Below are 19,408 nucleotides of genomic sequence, written 5' to 3'. Positions count from 1 at the left end.
CTTACCGATAAATTTCAGCATTTTCCCAACAACTGATGTTCGACTAACTGGCCTGCAGTTCACTGTTTTCTCTCACCCTCCTTCCTTGAAAAGTGATGTGACGTTTGCCAACTTACAATCTAGGGAAACCATTGCCGAATCTAAGGAATTTTGGAAAATCATAGCTAGTACATTCACTATCTCTGCAACTCCCTTTTAGAACCCCAGGGTATAGGCCATCAGGTTGGATTTTAGCCCTTCAAGTTTCTTGAGTAATTTATCTCTGCTGATATGAACTTCCCTAATTTACTCACTCGTTTTTTGCCCCAAGGTTACCGTTTATTTCTGGTATGGAACTTGTCTCTTCTACTGTGAAGACAGACAAATTATTTGTTCAACACCTAGGCCATTTCCTCATTCCCCATGATAATTTCTCCAGTCTCTGCTTCTAAGGGACCGACATTTATTTTAGCTACTCTCTTCCTTTTTAATAACTTATGAAAACAGATTGTAAGAGCTTTTATATTTCTGGCTAGTTTGCTCTTATATTCTATGTTTTCCCTTTTTTATTAACTTTTTGGGAGCCCTTTGATTTCTAAAACACTCCCATGCTGGAAAGTCCTGTTGAAGGAGGCTTGGCGAGTTACTACAGTGTTATCTATGTGAAAAACTATCATATATCAGCAGTGACTGAAGATTGGCGAATGGACAGAATGCAACGCAAGAATAAAAAAGTAATTTTCAGGTTGGCAGGGTGTAACTAAGGGAGATCATTGCTTAGACCTCAACTATTTGCCATCTATGTCAATGACTTAGATGAGGGAACCAAGTGTAACACATCCAAGTTTATTGCCAATATAAAGCTGAAGAGGCATATCAGGATGCATCATGGGATTACCTAGGCTTGGACAAGTTGCTTGGATAAATCTTAAAAGTGTCTGCAGTTTAAAAAAAATAGAATGAATATTGCCTTTTGGCCACGCCCGGAAACTAATGCCAACCTATGGGGTCAGTTCATGATAAAGCTAAAGGAATATGACCTTTGGATCAGGATAAAGTAAGTTGATGAATGGTCACGAATTTTACTGCAATAAACTGGATTGCTTAACCTCGGGGTCAAGTTGAGATATGCAGATGACTTGGCACAGCAGCAAAATATCTGGATAGATAAGCAAAGTTTGTTTTGGAATGAACTGTGAACGTCATTTGTGCTAAAGGTCAGGTCATTCCGTGACTGTTTTATGAATTCCTCCGGAATTGCGGAGGTGATGAACAGGTCATTCCGCCTGTTTATGTTGTAAACTCATTTGTAATTAAGGATCTAACGATTCGACATACAAGATGAGAACATTGTGAATTAATAATGGGTTATCCCAAAGATGGTATATCTAACCAACAGAAATTTTGTAACTTCGAATTGCCTTTTAGAGCATTCTGAAAGGGCCATGTGTACACGCTTGTACTAAATGAAGAACTACCTACAGTTGACTCTTTGTTGAGTGTCCTTTAGGTACACCACAACAAAGCCACAAGGGAATGTAAGCTATGAGGAGGGCACAAAGAGACAGCAAGAGGATAAAGACTGGTTGAATGATTTGGATAAGGAGGTGGGAAGTGTAAAATTATCCACTTTGGTAGGAAGAATGGAAAAGCAAAAATTTTTTCAAAGGGTTACTAAATATTGTACATGAATCACAGTGCCCACAAACAGCAATATGATAATGAACAGAGGGTCTTTTTTTTTGTGATGTTGATTGAGGGATAAATGTTGGCCAGGACAGGACATTGGTGACTACTCCCTTGCTCTTCTTCAACTGGTGCCATGGGATCTTTTTCATTCAGCTGAGTTAACAGATGGGGCCTCAGTTTAAAGTCTCAACCAAAATATAGCATCTCCGGCAACATTGAGAGCATTACAGCACAGGTACTCAGAGGCTGCTTCCCTTGGCTGCAGAGACTAGAATTGGGACATAGCCTCAGGGTGAGGCGTTGTCCATTTAGGCCTGAGATGAAAAAATTCTTCACTCAGAGGTTTATGAACCTTTGGAATTCTCTGCCGCAGAGGGCTGTGGATGCTCAGTAGATGAGTACATTTGAGACTGATTGATTGTTTTTTGGCACCAAGAGTGGTAGTCTGAAAATGCAGTTGATGTGGAACTTAAGCCATTATCTTATCGAAAGGCAGAGCAGGCTCAAGGGGTCATATGACCTTCTCTACTCCTGCTCCTATTTCTTACGTTCTCCTAAGAGGACTTTTTGGATGGCAGGCATAGTGTAGTTGTCTGGGAAATGACTGTTTCCAGTAAGGGAATGATAAACCTAAAACCTGCATTGTACAACATAAGAACAATTTTAAAACTTATTAGGTCAACACCATACTGTGAATACTGGAAATCTAAGAGAGAAATGGAAAATGATGGAAATGCACAGCAGGTCTGGCAGCATCTGCGGAGAGAAAAGTGGAGTTAGTGTTTCGGTTTAATGATCCTTTGTCAGAGCGGAAGTACTTAGCGGTATAACGGTTTATAACTAAGGCAGGGAAATGTGGGAGGAAAGAACAAAAGGGAAAATTAGTTTGGTATTCACTGTTACGAACACTGGACTTTACAAGATGGTTATGTTTTAAAATGTCTCCTTTAATTTAAGGTGAAACAATATTCTGAAAAGGGCAATTGAATTTTACTAAAGACCTCCACTCCAAGACACACCTACGTGGTCTGGTTGTTATGGGGATGAACTCGAACAGATGCATAGAATGCGGGTACAGCAAGTAATTAGGAAAGCTAATAGAATGTTATTGTTTATTGTGAGGGAAATTGAATACAAGAGTAGCCGGTTATGCTTCAGTTACACGGGGCATTGGTGAGACCACATCTAGAGTACTATGTGCAGTATTGGCCTCCTTTATTTAAGGAAGGATGTGAATGTGTTAGAAACAGTTCAAAGAAGGTTTGCTAGACTAATACCAGGAATGGGCAGATTGTCTTATGAGGAAACGTTGGACAGGCTAGGATTTGTATATGCTGCAGGTTAAAAGAGTAAGACTTGATTGAAACATACAAGATCTTGAGGGGTCTTGACAGGGTAGATGTGGATAGGATGTTTCCTCTTGTGGGAAAATCTAGAACTAGGGCTCACTGTTTAAAAATAGAGGGTTGCTCATTTAAGACAGATGGGAAAAAAAATTATGAGGTTTGTAAGTCTTTGGAATTCTCTTCCTAAAAAGGTAGTGGAGGCAGAATCTGAATAATTTAAAGGCAGAGGTAGATAGATTCTTAATGAGCACGGGGATGAAAGGTTATCGGGGGTAGGCAAGTATGCGTAGTTGAAGTTAAAATCATATCAGCCATGATCTTATTGAATGGTGGAGCAGGCTTGAAGGGCCAAGTGGCCTACCCCTGCTCCTAATTCGTATGTTCCTATGTTTGTATGTAGAAATCTGTCAAAATCAGGAAACAGTCTTCACATGTTTCTGCAGTGGCTCACAGTACAAAGGGATAGCTGCTTGGTGAGAGAGAGAGAAAGCAACTACCCACTATAGAGGAGCAGAATACTTGTAAGAATCCATTTCCTGTTTGAAAGGAAGGGAACAGAACAGAGGGGACTTTTGGAGATTTAGGAACAAGGAGTCCCTGAGATGGGCATTGCTGGTAGAAATTGGGCCCGGAAATCTCGGGCTGATGTTAAAAGAATACTGGAATTGCAGCCTAGCGTGGCAGGGAGAAGTGAGCCAGCTGGAGAGTTGGGAGTAACATTAGACTTCTTCTTGTAAAGTTACTCATCTGCTAGAAGTTCATTGCACAGAAAGGGGTTGTAAGACTCATCTCAATTGCTTTAGATAGTTAATGCAAAAGCACCTCTTCTTTTGTTCAATGTATTAGTTGCCTGTTAAGTAAGTTTGATTTAGGTTTATTTGTTGCAATAGAAGTCTTAAAGCATGAAATCTTGTCCTTTGGTTATTTCCGATGGTCATTTTGGAAATTCATCTCTTTTAAAAAGTTATCTGTCTCTGTGGGGATTGTAACAAAACTGATCAAAGGGAAAAGAAATCTATGAAGATTAGCAAGATGTTACATTGTATGTCGAGCATTTTCTGTTTCTATCATTTGCAGTATCTGTATGTGAACACTTGTGGTATGAGAAGTTTCCCCAAACTGAATATTGTCCAGATTACTTGGCATTATTCACCAAGAAATTAAATGCATTTCATTCCTTTGCATAATTTAACAGAAAATGATAAATATAATTTTTTTTAAAAAACAGCTTATTTTCAGTTTTTGTATGAAATACACTGAGTTCATGAGTACTCAGTGAAAGGATAGTTTCCTATTTCAATGCTCCATGGAGGAGTCCTTGTATTTTTCACAAAATCTTGACTATAATAGAGGGATTATAATTTACTGAGTTAAATTGGGGTACATTTATATTTAGTCAAAATTGTCTTTTTTTTTCAGCGCCTATGCTGCAGTTTTCATTGAGCCATTCACTTGGTCATTTTACTTGTCTTCTGTCGTCATTGGAATAGCAGCTGCAGGTGAGTTTTCGTTCTGCTGTGCTAAGCAACATGCATAAGACCTGAGGAGAAAAGCTTTTAGTGAGGTTCTGATCTATACTAATGAAATTTGACTTGTTAACCAAATGTTTTCTTTTTAGGATGAGAAAATGATGATTAAAATTCCATAACATATGAGAAGTTTTCTAGTCATAGTATTTGTATTACATTCTTAAATTAGTTTCATCCAAACTGTGAACTAAGTCGGGCATGAGCATTTTGCCTCATGATGGACGAAAGCTAAGTAGAGATTCCGTTTGGATTGGGTTGATTTGACAATCATCTTAGTAGTTGTTTTCAACTGATGTGGATGTGACATTTTTCCTCCTTCTGTTGAGTTATTTTTTCCTTTCACTCTAGAGATGGTGATTCATGGTTCAATAGGCAGTAACAAGCTTCAGGTATCTATCCACAGTGCTCATTGATCATCTTTCAGAGGGGCAAAACAATCAAATTTTGTTTTTGTTTTAAATGCTTTGTTCTAAGTATCCTCATTAAAGCCACATGATCCTCCCTGTTCTCACACTTTGAAGTTACTGCAGCTACAGGTAAATCTGTTATTTTCTCTTCCTTCATTGACCATAAGACATAGGAGCAGAAATTAGGCCATTCGGCTCATTAAGTCTGCTCCGCCATTCAATCATGGCTGATAAGTTTCTCAACCCCATTCTCCCGCCTTCTCCCCGTAACCTTTGATCCCCTTTGATTGACAGTTGTCTTTCCTGTGAATTTTGATATTTTATTCCTGAACAAATTGTTCATTTTGCTTTCATATTTTTGGCAGCTTCCTCAAATTAAGTCTGTTGGGTGAAACGTTTCACCTATTTCTTTTTTGAACTCCTTAACTTCCAAATTTTTATTTGTGTCCCTTGGTATTTGAAGTCTTCACCATTAAGAGCAATTTGCCTGGTCAGTTCCATTTGTAACCTTAACCTTAGTTGGATCACTCACTTTTTGTAGTTAGTTTTTAATTCAACAGCAAATTTTACCAGTTTTCTTATTCTTTCCTTACAACTTAATTCGTGGATATCTGGAGACTTCATTGCTTGCAACTGTACTTTTGCTGTTGAATTGCTGAATGCCCCAGTATCAAAGTTCCTATTGCAGCCCTACTTTTGGGGAGGACAAAATGGATTACTCGGGTGACTCTGGAAAACTTAATTGTCCAAGGATGAAGATGTCACGTGCATTTGACTTTTCAACTGAGAAATGGTAATCATAACAAAGATGATGAAAGTAAAACCAAATGTAATATTTCAAAACATATCAGTGGTACAATACATGGAATCTATGTTTGGTACAATTGATTTGGTTGGACGTTGGTTTAATTTCCCCACAAAGGTTGAGCAGTTTTTGAAAGCGAAGGAAATTCTGAGGGAGTGGTTACTGGACTGTTCTCTCTCAGCTTCCAGCAGTTGACTTGAGCCATATACTTTAGAGCCTTGAAGCAGTGGATCTTGATTTGCCTGACCCATGTGGCCTGAAAAAAAAAGTGCAATGTTTTTCTTTGATAAAAGGAAACTAAATGCAGAAGTGGAAGATTTCCTCTCTGTACCAATGGAATAATTGTCAACCAGCTCTTCATTACTGGGTTAAGAGTTTGCTCTGTCGGTCACAGAGGAAATCTTCCCCACAATTACTACAATATTGATCTGAAGTTTGTATGAAATATATTTGTAATTCAAATCTTGAATGAATTAAAAAAAAAAATTCAAAGTTACTCTGAGTGCATTGACATGTACCCCTGTACTGGACTCCCACCACCTAATTCTCTTAAATGTTCAGATTGCAGACACTCAGTCCTGATTAATAAATGTCAACTGTTGCAATATAAAGCTAATTATAAACGCAGATTGCTGAATCTTGACCCCCTAACCCATGAGTGTTCCACATGTATGTCAATCTGAAAGTGCTCTATGTTAATTTGCAGAAATACCTGAACAACATTTTGTAAGATTTCCTCTTAAGATCTTCAACAATTAGTTAATACATACATTTCAGTAACCCATAAACTATGATCACTGGAATATTTTACTAAACTGGCCTAAGATGTTTGTTACAATGATAAAAACAATATCCTGAAAATACACAGCAAGTCTGGCAGCATCTGTGAACAGAGAAACAGAATTGGCATTGCAGTTGATTACCTTTCATCAGAACTGGAAATAGTTCGAAATGTATTCGGTTTTTAAGCAGGTGAAATGGGGAAGGGTTTTCACGAACAAAAGGGAAGGTTTGGGTGACAGGAGAGATTAAATGTCAAAAGAGTTGATGGTACAGTTCCAAAGGGAATGTTAATGGGAGAAGTGTCTTGAGGAGATGTGAATGGTGAACAGCTGCAGAATAGCAGGAAAATACGAGCAAAACCAAAACATACAAAGAAAAGTGTACTTTGGAGTCAGCATGTGTATTTCTGCCAACCCATTTCTATTTCATTGGGTAAGCTAAATACAGATTGGGTGACCGCTTTGTGGAGCGCCTTTTTTCAGTCAGCAAGCATAACCCCGAGCTTCAGGTCACCTGTCATTTTAAGTCCCTACCTTGCTGTCACTCTGACCTCTGTCCTCGGCTTAATGCAAATTTCAAATGAAGTTCAATATAAGTTCGAGGAACAGCACCTCATTTTCTAGATTAGACACTTTACAGCTTTCCAAGCTCAACAAGTTCAACAATTTCAGTCTAACCCCTGGCCCCCATTTTCTTTGCACGTTTTGGTTTTACTCTTGTTTTTCCCCTGTTTTTGCTCTTCAACAGCAGCCATTCTTCATTCTGCCATTCATACCTCCTCTAGACACATAATTTGTTTCTTTGTTTGTCCCATTATCACTTACTTTGGCCCTGACCCACCAACTCCTTTGTCATTTAATCTTTTCTGTCCTTCATCCTATCACAGACCTTCCCTTTTGTTCTTTGCGCACCCCCCTGCCATTTCATCTGCTTAAAATCTACTACATTTCTAACTTTCCCCAGTTCTGATGAAAGGTCATTGACCTGAAATGTTAACTCTGTTTCTCTGCCCATAGGGTGCTTCCAGTCTTTTCTGTATTAAGCAAGTACAGAGGTAGGGAAAGGAGGCACTGGTTGTGGGGAGGAGAGGCAAAGAAGAAAAGAGAAAGGTCTGTGAGGACAGAAATTAAATGACAAGAGAGAGTGCATGATAGAAGTGGGATAGTACTGAGACAAATATAGAAACAAAAGATGTCTGCAGAAGTTGTTAATGGAGAAATGCAGGATCATTACCAACAGCTGCCATCCCAAAACAAACAAGGCTACACTTGTTGATGCTGCAGCTGCAGGGAGTGAACTTCCCGCCCATGGACAGTTAGTGTCTGTGACATCGAAGCCAGTGACTGTTTGGCTTCAGTGGCACAGTGTGTAATTGCTGTTTTGATATTGTTAAACTCTCCCCATGGCTATTCTTCTCTTTCTTAGGCAGTCCCTTGGGATCAGGGATGACTTGCTCAAACTCATATTTGATGGATTCTGAGATGGCTTATAGGTCCAACATGCAATCTGCAGATTCTGCCATAGGACAGGTAGTACTTGAAGTGTTGGGTAGATAGGTTGTTTGGAGGTTTGTGCGCTCTCTCCAACCCCTCATCTTCACTTCACGTTCCCAACAAAGAACCTCAATGCATTTGATGCCTTCCTGAACATGTCTTCTCCATTTTGGTTGCTCACAAGCCATGAGTCAATGGGTATCTTTGACCTCTTTAGGGATGCTTTGAGGACATCCCTAAAGCGTTTTCACTGTCTTCCTGGGAGTCTCCTGCCGTGACCAAGTTCCGAGTAGAGCAGTTGATTTGGAAGTTTGGTGGCAGGCATGTGGCCAACATATCTGTCCATTGGAAATGGTCTTAAGTGATTAGTGCCTCGCTGCTGGACAAGTTGGCTTGGGAGAGGGCACTATTTTTAGACCGTCTTTCTTGCCCCTGAATTTGGAGGATCTTGCAAAGGCACCACTGATGGTTATTCTCCAGTGCTTTGAGGTGTCTGCTATAGCTTGTCCAAGTCTCCAAAGCATCTCGAAGCACGGGGATCCCTGCTGCCCTGTAAACCATGCCCATGCACAGAGGGGACTTCTGATCCATGATGGGGATGAAAAAGAAACACAAAAAAAGGGAGCAGAAGTTATGATCTCAACTTGTTCAACTCTGTATTATGTCTAGCAGATTGTAAAGTGCCTAATCGAAACACTGTTCCTCACTGTTACATTGAGCTTGGAGCAATCTAGGAGGCCAAGGCCAACGACAGCAAGGTCAGAGTGGGAATGGAGCTGAGAATCAAAATGATAGGTGACTGGAAGCTCAGGGCCACGCTTGCGAACTGAATGGGCATGCTTCGTAAAGTGATCACCCAATCTGTGTTTAGTGTCTCTAACGTAGAGAAGATTGCATCATGAGCAGAGAATACAGTATATTAAATTGAAAGGAGTACAAATAAATTGCTGTTTCACCTGGAAGCAGTGATTGAGGCCTAGGTCAGTGAGAAGGAAGGAGGTAAAAGTGAAGATGTAGCATCTCCTTTGCTTGCTCAAGAAGGGGAAAGGGGTATTGTGTGATAGAGATGATTGTTCCAATGCTTGAACATTTCTGATCCTTATTTCTTTTCAGTGATATGGACGGCACAAGGCAACTGTTTGACAGTGAACTCCGATGAAAACACTATTGGAAGAAACAGTGGTATATTTTGGGCTCTCTTACAATTTAGGTATTTACTAAAAATTAACTTTACAAACTAGAGCACAGCATTTCTGAACTCTACTTAGAGGAATAAATGTGTGCATTGTAGAGATATTTCAAGGCTGGGAGCTTTTCACTTCTCCTCATGTTTTCTATTTAAATATGGGATTATGCATCCAAGTGCCAATCATGTGGAGGTGAAACTTTTAATGTATACTTATTGGTTTATGTTGTAATACATATAAATCTGTGAACTTACTAATACTTCTTGCTGCTCTTTTTGGACATTTTTTCCCCCAGCCCTCCTTCCCTGTTTCAACCATTTTTAAGTTTTAAAACTTGAATATATTATATGAACATAGCACTCCAATTTGCTTTCTGACTGATCTTTGCTAATTAGTGAGATTTGTAATGTTTTTAATGGGCTGTACAGACTTGGGAATAGTATTTTCCAACAAACATTGACAGCCATTACATTTCCATACTGAAAGTTGAATGTTTAAGTTCAAATAGCTCATAAGTATTTAAAAGTTACAGAAACTGAAGCATTTAAAACGCAGTGTCCTTTCTTTTAAAAATGTTCCTCATGTTGTTTTGTAAAACAAGATTTTTTTGGGAGCGGGTATATGAAGTTGATGGTATGGGGAAAGATGATTATAGAATTCCAAAATCTGAACTCAACAGAATTGTAGATTCCTATTGTAATTTGTATCTATATTTGCTAATGATGACCCAGCAAACCTTACAGAATAAGCTTTTTAGATAATTTCTTAATCTTAAAATACTTGTGATTTGGTATCCTTCTAAATTCAGCTTCTCATGGCATACACTTGATGCTCAACTGTGATGCCTTTTGTTGTCATCTTGATATATTTCATAAAACTGAGTTTGACCTAAACAATTCAAATGGTGAACTATTTTGCAGACTACTTGTACCCATATACAGTGTTGGACTTAGCTAGATGCAATATGTTCAAATAGATGCTAGCATATCCATATTGTGATCTGATCAAACACTGGGATATGCATTCTTGTGTAGTTTAAAATATATTTCTAAATCAGTTCTGTTTTCCTTTCCTAATGTTTCAATACTAAATAATAAAGTTTCAAGGTTTATTATCAAACCTTGTCTTATACAGTGGGGGAAGAAATGTTTGTGTGACTTATATTGATTCCCCAGGCAAGCAGTGGCACAGTGAGCGCTATGTTCTCCCTTGATATAATTGAAGTATGCCAGGCAGGGAGCAACCCATGGTGCTGCCTGCCCTCAGGAAATCAACGGAACAGCGTGACGCAAACAAATCTCTGACACACACACACACACACACACACACCGATGTCTTGCTCAGCAAGCTAATTTCTTTTTTTGTTCCTAAGTTTTGTCCTTTGGGTGAAGTTCTAGAGAGCAGTTGCTGCATTTGGAACTGTACCCTCTAAGTTAGAACGGTAAAATAATGCTGCTTCTGGTACAATAAAATTACCTAAAATGTTATTTGAATTTGCCTGTGTTTTAGTCACATCTAGTTTCAATTAATTCATCTATTTTAACTATTATTATAATAATCATTAGTTCAGTTACAATAAGTGGCCTGTTTTTATTCAGTGGAAATATAATCATCCCTTTTCTTTCTCTAGTCTTTTGTTTGGAAATCTTTATATATATCTTGCCTGGAAAGGAGAAAAGCATATCTCAGGTCAGTTTCATCCAAAACCTCTACTGAGCATATGCAAGTAGAACTGAGCCAAAGAAAGTATCTTATTGCAGAGTATTGGTACTTAATAACCAACAGATTTAGAGTTTTGCTTGTTTTGGTGCTTTGCCTTTTTATTGATTATGAATATTAAAAATTACTTTCTCAATTAATAACGAGAGACAAACTTCATTGCACAAATGCTGTTCCATGCACCACCTGTAACATTTCACAATAGATATTAAAGGAACACTCTTGGGAACTAATGAAAGGTCATCCATTCATTATTGACTATCTTCATCTATCACATTGATGTAAAACTGAATTTTTGTTAGCATTGTGCTATGTCGCACTGTCTACTCTCCACAATTCTCGGTACTTGCTGTGCTTACTTTTTTAAAAATATATTTTTGCCCGGACACTGGCACTATTAGCTTCTCCAGTGTTGACCCTGACACATACTAATGGATTAACCCCATTTTTATGTTGAAGCACAAGTTTTTGTACATCCTTACAGGAGCATGACATTATTGGAGTATGGGATGCAACCAGAATGCAGTAACTGTTTGGGGATGTTTTAAGTAATATGGGGCTAAAAATTTATAAATGTAGTGCTGCTTCAAAATGGTGCTGCATATACTATGTAGGCATGGACTAGATGGGCCAAATGGCTGCGGGCTGTGCAGATTGACACTGCTTCTGTATTTATAATCTTTAATGCATCAAATCCATTATCTCACCAGCTGGTGGCTATTGGTTAGCAAATATCTTCTAAAGGTTTGCAGTACTGTTTGCTTAGTATCTATTAATCTTTTACACAATGCCCTCTAGTACAATGCGTGGTGATTTTCAACCTTTTTAATATTCATATTTCCTTTTGTAAAATTATTAAATTCTATGATCTTAACTTTGTCTCTATAACTATGTTAGCACTGAGTTCTCCCCCTTCCTAGTTCCATTCCTCCTTCACAGAGGCAGTCTATCTATCTTCTCCCTCTTCTTTCTTAGCTGCACTTTATTTGCCTTTGCCATCCTCCTCCCACAATCGTGCAATATTCTTCCCCCGTGTCTCTTTATGGAATTACTGTATCCCATCTTCACCCATCCCTCCCTACTTTGTAGAGCCATCTTGTTGTCTTGTTCGTTTCCCCTAAGTTCATAAATGCACTCTTCCCCTATTTCTCTGTTTTAGCAGTTTAATAATTTCATACTAATCTTTCTTTTTTGGTCTTTTCAGATCATAACCGGAGGACCGTTTTTACTGCACTAACTGTAATTAGTGGAGTGGGAAGTGTCCTATTTTTACTTATAAGGAAACCTGCTTCAGAGGTTTTGGCTGCAGAAGAAGACAGATGTGATGATGAGTCTGATACTGTACTTCAGTGAGTTTGTTTTTGTTTTTTAAATAGAGGCTATGATGAGCAATTCTACTATTTGTTATATTGGGAAATTCATAGGTTTAATTTTTCCTTTTTATTTGTGTGTGCATGTACTGGAGAGATTCTGTAGAGATGCATTGAACTTGAGGCTGTAAATTGGGAATGTGCAAGTTTATTTTAATTTATTTACTTAATAGGCATCAAGTGCATATGATGCAATGTTGAAAACCACCACATTCCCCTTAATATACATACAAACCTTTCCAAAACTTCAGGTGGGCAAGAAAAGCACTCATGTGTAGAGCTGGATTGCCAGGGCATAAGAACCAGAATGACATTTACTGGCCTTTCAGCACCCCTGCAGTAAATCACCACCTCCCTTTCTATCACCGATCCAATATTGTTGTTCAGTGCTTCTGACGTTATCTTTATCTGAATCGGTTTGTCATTTAAGTAACAGTTCAGGATAAGCCAAGTTGGTTACTTTATGCATGAGCAAAGGAGTTTAATTCCTTCACAAAAATTTATTTAGCTTCAGCACATTCATGAACACAAATTAATGTATTTGTTGAAACTAATTTCTTCTTGCATAGCAATGAACTAATCTCTAGTTTTAATTTCTTTTTCCGCATTCACCAACATTTCAATTTGTGTGGCATGTTATAGGTTAAGGTTGGGTTAGCTTGAATTTGTGTCAAAAGTAGATTAAAAGAAATTCAATAACTTTCACCTCTTGATAATTTATCCATATTAAACAGCAAGTAAGGGTGACATTTTGTAACCAATGCAGCCTTGTGCTATGCACAAGATGAGAGTCCTGCTTAAGTTGAACCGATCCAATTGGAAATGCCTATCAATCTGAATATTAAATATTAACCATTTAACTAATTCTGTGGGGCTCAGTAGTAGTTAGATTTCTCTGGTGATTAACAAATTGTTTCGCATTGTTTACAGACCTCAAGAACAACGATCACAAGCAATAGATGCATTTCGTAAGCATGTTTTTATGGACAAATTTTTAACTGGCAAGGGGCGGTGTGGTCACAGGTACAGGCGGGCAGTTAAATCCAAAAAATATGCTGGCTTATCAGAAACCTAACATGCTTCACTCACTTCTGGCTTTCACTGTGGTGCATTTGGAGGGGCACTGAAATCACCCTGTGGAGATGTCGACTCTGTAATATATTAGGAGCCAGTTAATTCTGCTACCTAACATTCTGGCTTTAACAGTGTGTGCACAGGTCCCCCAAGCTGTGTGAAACTTGCCAGGGTCAAGAAGGTAGGATCATAGAAAATGATTGTTTTCTGAAAATGACAGGCTGGAAAGACTTTAAAGAGCAAAACTGTATAGCTGCTTTTCCAAGACTGTGTTTCACTGCTCTAAAGGTGATTTCCAGCTTTTTGGAAGTCATTTCATCCATCTTGGACTTTATGACTTAGTTCTGCACTGATTTCCTAAAAAGCCTGGGTCCACGAACCTGCTGCTGGTTGGCCCAATTGTTTACAAGGGTCATATGTGAGGGAAGACTGCCAAAATCCTGGCACATGTCTAAAATCATCGGTCTCCCCAAACCAGGCAAAGATCCAAAATTGCCATCAAGCTATCAGCCAATATCCCTGCTATCAATTAGTATGCTTCAAGGTACTTGGAAGAGAAATTCAACAGTGCTATCAAGCAGCACTTGCTCAGCAATAACCTGCTTACTGCTGCACATTTTGGGTTTTGCCAGGGCCACTCAGATCCTGGTAATTGACCAGGTTGAATTTATCCTGCTTTTTGTGGACAGGACAAACCTGGGAAATTTTCCATGTTGCTGGATAGATGCCAGTGTTGTAGCTGTACTGGAACAGCTTGGATAGAGTCACCGCTCATTCTGAAGCACAAGTCTTCAGCGTTATTGCTGAAATGTTGTCAATGCCCATAGCCTTTTTAGTAGCCCAGTGCTTTCAGCTGTTCCTTGATAGTGCATGGAGTGAATCAAACTAGCTGAAGGAGGTGGCTGAGCTGGATCATCTACTCAGCACATCTGGCCAAAAATGATTGTAAATGCTTTAGCCCTGTCTTTTGCAGCGATGTGCTGGGCTCTCTCATCATTGAAGATGGCAATGTTTGTGGAATCACCTTCTTCAGCTAATTGTTTAATTGATCACCACCGTTCACAACTAGATATGGCAGGGCTGAAGAGCTTAGATTGGATCCATTGGTTGTGGGATTGCTTAGCCCTGTTTATCACTTGCTGCTCACTCTGTTTGGCGTGCAGATAGTCCTGTGTTGTAACTTCACCAAGTTGACACCTCATTTTTAGGTATGCCTGGTGCTACTCCTGCCATGCCCTCCTGCACTTTTCATTGATCCCCTGGCTTGATGCCAAAGGTAGAGTGCGGGATATGATGGGCCATGAGGTTATAGGTTGTGGGTGAGTACCATTCTGCTGCTGATGGCCTACAGTGTCTCATGGATGCCCAGTTTTGAATTGCTAAATCTGTTCTAAACCTATTCCTTTTTGCATGGCGGAAGTGCCATACAACATGAAGAGTATCTTCAATATGAAGATGAGACTTCATTTCCGCAAGGACTGTGAGGTGGTCATTCCTACTAGTATTGTCGTGGACAGATGCATCTATGACAGGTAGAAGGCTGAGGACAAGGCCAAGTAGGATTTCCCTCTGGTTCCCTCACCACCTGCCACAGACCTAGTCTAGCGGCTATCAGTTTCAGGACCCAGCTAGCTTGGTCACTATTGTTGCAACTGAACCACTCTTGATGACGGACATTGAAGTCCCCCACCCAAAGTACATTCTGTGCACTTGACCTTAGTGCTTCTTCCAATTATTGTTCAACATGGAGGGGTATTGATTCATCAGTTGAGGCAGGGTGGTGAAGGCAGGTGGTAATTCCAGATTTACTAATTGAATCTAAATTCCACCAGCTGCCATTGTGGGATTTGAAATCCTGTTCCCCAGAGCACTAACTTGGACCTCTGGATCACTCATTCAGTGACATTACACTATGCCACCGCCTCCCCATTGTGCGCTAAGTGACCGTGTGATATTTAATTTTGTCACCCTATGTCTGTGAGACTCCTGTCTCTATCACCAACAGCTATGAAGCCCACCATTTGATCTCCAAGGCCTGTTGCACTGCAGTGGCTAATGTGGCCATGATTGACCACCCCCAGTCCTCTGCCTCTCCCTGGAGTTGTGGGCTCTCTTCTCCTGCAAGGAGAGAAAGCAGAAATTCATGTATGTGAAAAATGGAATATATAGCTGGGTTTAACAACCAAGGCAAAGCCCACTTCTTTGAGAAACGAGTACCTGACCTGCTTCAGGCCTCCCCATTGCAAGTTGGTCAGTTTCATTACAATTCTGCCCTAGATGTACATGTGTAAGTAGCCAGTTTTTTAGTAAATTACTAGAACTTTCTTAAAATCTTTTATTGTGTTAATGAGAATTTTCTTTCTATAATAGGAAGTGCAATCCGTATATTCTTCACCAAAGATATGCTGCTACTAAGTATTACTATTGCTTACACTGGTAAGATACTCCCAGAAGTCAGATAAATCTAATAAAGGAGTTTGTGTAGATATGAGATTTTGCTTGTCAAAAATTCTTTTTTTAAGTTTTGATTGCTTCAGTTCAATTATTTTTGCATGTTGTAAATCAAATTAATTCCCTAGTTACATTTTTCAAAATGTTCTTTTATACAGAGTGAACAACATTTTTTCAATCATTAATATTGTGAAGAAGTTATATCCATTAAAAATAAAGACTTTAAGGATGATTCTGTTACAATTTTATCGATTACAAACGTTTAGTTCCTGTTCAATTTAAAACATCACCGTATTCCCAGCAAGAGGGAGGCTAGAGCAAACATCTTGGGCCTACAATCGTGTTGCATAACCAACCTCTGGAGGATGCATGTGCTCAGCTGTGCACTTCTAATGCTTGGTAATGCTATGATGTGAAATGACGTGGATCTATCCTGCACCATACAAGTGTTGTTAATTTGCTAGCTGGTTGACTGGTGGTACAGCAAAAAGACTAGTTAGTTAATGCGAGGAAGCTAAATGATAAAATTACTTATGCTTCAGAGTTTAAGCAAGAGCTAAGGCAGAGATTGAGTCAGTGAAAATGTTGAATTGTTTCTTTTCTAGGTTTTGAGCTAACCTTTTTCAGTGGGGTCTATGGAACCTGTTTGGGGGCAACAAATCGCTTTGGGAATGAAGCCAAAAGCCTGATTGGTTTATCTGGCATCTTCATTGGTGTTGGAGAAATCATAGGTTTGTGATCATTTGCAGTTGCATTAATTATTAAATATTGAAATCTGCTTATATTAAACAATTACATTGACTTTGGTTTGTAAATTTTTATTTCTAGGTGGTGCAACTTTTGGTTTATTGAACAAATTCCTCAGCAAGTATCTCGGCATTGGCAGGAACCCTGTAGTTCTTCTGGGTTTATTAACTCACATGATAGCCTTCTATCTGATATTCTTAAATGTACCAGGGGATGCACCAATTGTTCCTGATGAAGGGACAAATAGAGTTTCTTATTTAATTCCAAGGTTAGTCATATATTTTGATTTGTGCTTCTGCTTGTCACTAGGGAATTAATTTGTTTAGGGAACTGATTATTTGAGAAATGCTACTAAACCTACAATTAAGAGAACATGGATTGTTATGACACAGCGGTTGGTAAAGGCTGAGTTGTTTAAATCCCAGAGGGAAACTTGAACAAATGCCTTAACCTATATTTTCAATTGGCATTTTTGAGATGCAGCTCTGAATTCAGGAATGAAATCACCAAGCCTCAAGAGGTTTTTTTTATATAAACTAAATTAAACATTTATTAATTTAACAAGAAATTAAACACATACATATGTCTAAAAATTACTACCACAATAACTTTTAAACTAGTCCCCGAATTAATCACTCCCAGACAAAGCTTCATTAAGGCAACAATAACCCATAGACTTTAAACAGACACCAGGCAAAGCACATTTAACCTTATGAATTCAAAATGAGGTCCCTTGCAATTTGGTTCCTTTGCAGACAGTTGTTGGCTTACAGGCTGATTAGATCTTGGATGCCTCTGACCTGCATATACAAAACTCCTTTCTGCTTAGACCTAGCCTTCCCTTTGAATGTAAATTCTCATTGTATCACTAGGTCTTGAACCCTACCTCTTTTAACAATAAAACCCCTTGCATAGCACCAATTTTATTAGTAATATAAACGCATTGCTTGGCATCTCTTAGCTGGGTGCAAGGTTTTACTCCCTTCTTTTGAATGGTTTATTCAACAAATGCAAGTGTACTTTTTCTAGCCTTCTGTTTATCTAATTAACATCTCAAATTACTATACATCAAAGCACCCAGACTAGCTGGCTTTGATCCAATTACCACACATAGACACAGACCCTACTACAAGTCCAATTTAAAAATAATTTCCAATAACATTATACACATTAATATCTCTTCATGACCAGAGATAAACATTAAACTGAATCTGGCCAGAATATAACCAGTTGGATGTGATTTTCACTGACTACTCTTTGGAACAGGTCTCCTGTTCTAATATAAAGAATATGCTGAGAACCTGCTTTTTGGCTTCCTTTTCCTGACTGTTTACCAGAAATAGGTTGGCTTTTTACCTTTTTCAAAGCTTGCTTGTATGCATGGGACTAAACTAGTTGAAAAACAATTAGTTTTATCTTATTTCTCTCATTGACCAAACAGCAGTTAAAATTTCTACAGAATTAAAGTGATAGATATATACTAAAGTTTTTGTGTTTCATTCATGAATTTCCCAGCTCATAATTTGTCATTTTGTTCCACAGCAAAATCATCGCTATGGTTTGTAGTTTCCTTCTGGGACTAGGTGACAGCTGTTTTAACACGCAGCTCCTCAGTATTGTGGGATTTATGCATTCTGAAGAAAGTGCCCCTGCATTTGCTGTCTTCAAGTTTGTGCAAGTAAGAATGAAGAGCTTTCTCGTGCATGTGCATGACGCAAAGGCAACTCATAAACAGTTATGTAATATGAATTTTAGTAGTATAAAGAATGATTTCATATTCAATGTTTTTAAAAATTTTGTTTATTCTATACATTGAAGAATCTATTTAGCAATTCAGTCACTGAATGTTATTTTTCCCCCTCCACCAGTCTATCAGTGCAGCAATAGCATTTGGCTACAGTAATTATCTACTGCTCGAGTGGCAGCTGCTTATCCTTGGTGTGGCTGGATTCTTTGGCGCAATCTCTTTCGTCCTAGTGGAGTGGAAGGCAGAACTGCATTCTCGTGGTTTCAGTTATGAACGCATTTAATCAAGAAACCAGCTTTTATAAGATGCAATTGAATGTAATTTTTTAAATCTTAGATTTATTCTTAAATACCAATTTTGCTAACATTTTTTGAGAATTTTAATTTTGCTGTGTGAAAATTTTCCGAAAAACATTGTTCAGACAGAATAATGTAGCAGAAAGTTATAGCTGGAGGGATTGTAATGGAGCCAATAAAATAAGCTAACCTGAAGCCAGCCACTGGAGGGCTAGTGGAATTTTTTGCTGAATATTTTTGCTGCACAACATTAAAATTCTGAACTTCTAGAAATCTGCTGCACCAACTAAATCTGAATGCTCTAAAATATTGAACTACTCGGAATTGAAATACTGTTTTCAGCATTTTCCTGGTAATATTGCAGAGTGTTATTTCAGATCCAAGTTATCATTAATTGCCAAATCTTATTGACCCATTACAATTAGATTTCATTAAAGTAGAACATGCTATTTTTTATTCATTCATTCATGGGAACTGGGCAATGCTGGCTAGGTCAGCATTTATTGCCCATCCCTAATTGCCCTTGTTCAGAGGGCACTTTTTAAGAGTCAACCACATTGCTGTAGGTCTGGAGTCATATGTAGGCTAGACCAGGTAAGGACAGCAGATTTCCTTCCCTAAAGGACGTTAGTGAACCAGATGGGTTTTTACAACAATTGGCAATGGTTTCATGGTCATCATTAGACTTTTAATTCCAGATTTTTATTGAATTCAAATTTCACCATCTGCCGTGGTGGGCTTCGAACCTGGGCCCCCAGAGCATTACCCTGGAATACTGATCTAGTG

At 38.6% G+C, this 19,408-nt stretch overlaps 1 protein-coding gene across 3 annotated transcripts in view; it reads left to right on the top strand.

Moving 5' to 3' along the window:
* Positions 1-19,071, top strand: part of mfsd11 (major facilitator superfamily domain containing 11) — a 35,064-nt gene extending 15,993 nt beyond the window's left edge. For 2 of the 3 annotated variants that reach the window (XM_041216575.1, XM_041216572.1), the window contains exons 4-13: positions 4,434-4,513; positions 9,145-9,241; positions 10,849-10,907; positions 12,142-12,286; positions 13,238-13,275; positions 15,752-15,817; positions 16,438-16,563; positions 16,661-16,847; positions 18,122-18,257; positions 18,448-19,071. In XM_041216575.1, coding sequence (XP_041072509.1) covers positions 4,434-4,513; positions 9,145-9,241; positions 10,849-10,907; positions 12,142-12,286; positions 13,238-13,275; positions 15,752-15,817; positions 16,438-16,563; positions 16,661-16,847; positions 18,122-18,257; positions 18,448-18,609 — 1,096 coding nt within the window. In that variant the 3' untranslated portion in view covers positions 18,610-19,071. Of the gene's footprint in view, positions 1-4,433; positions 4,514-9,144; positions 9,242-10,848; positions 10,908-12,141; positions 12,287-13,237; positions 13,276-15,751; positions 15,818-16,437; positions 16,564-16,660; positions 16,848-18,121; positions 18,314-18,447 lie in introns of all 3 variants that reach the window. The other variant, XM_041216573.1, reaches the window with a different exon arrangement.
* The last annotated feature ends 337 nt before the right edge of the window (positions 19,072-19,408 follow it).

Source organism: Carcharodon carcharias, chromosome 22 (assembly GCF_017639515.1).
Source record: "Carcharodon carcharias isolate sCarCar2 chromosome 22, sCarCar2.pri, whole genome shotgun sequence".
In the NCBI taxonomy this organism is placed as follows: Eukaryota; Metazoa; Chordata; class Chondrichthyes; order Lamniformes; family Lamnidae; genus Carcharodon; species Carcharodon carcharias.
Note: the sequence above shows the minus strand (reverse complement) of the source record. Positions and strands in the feature narration are given on the sequence as shown.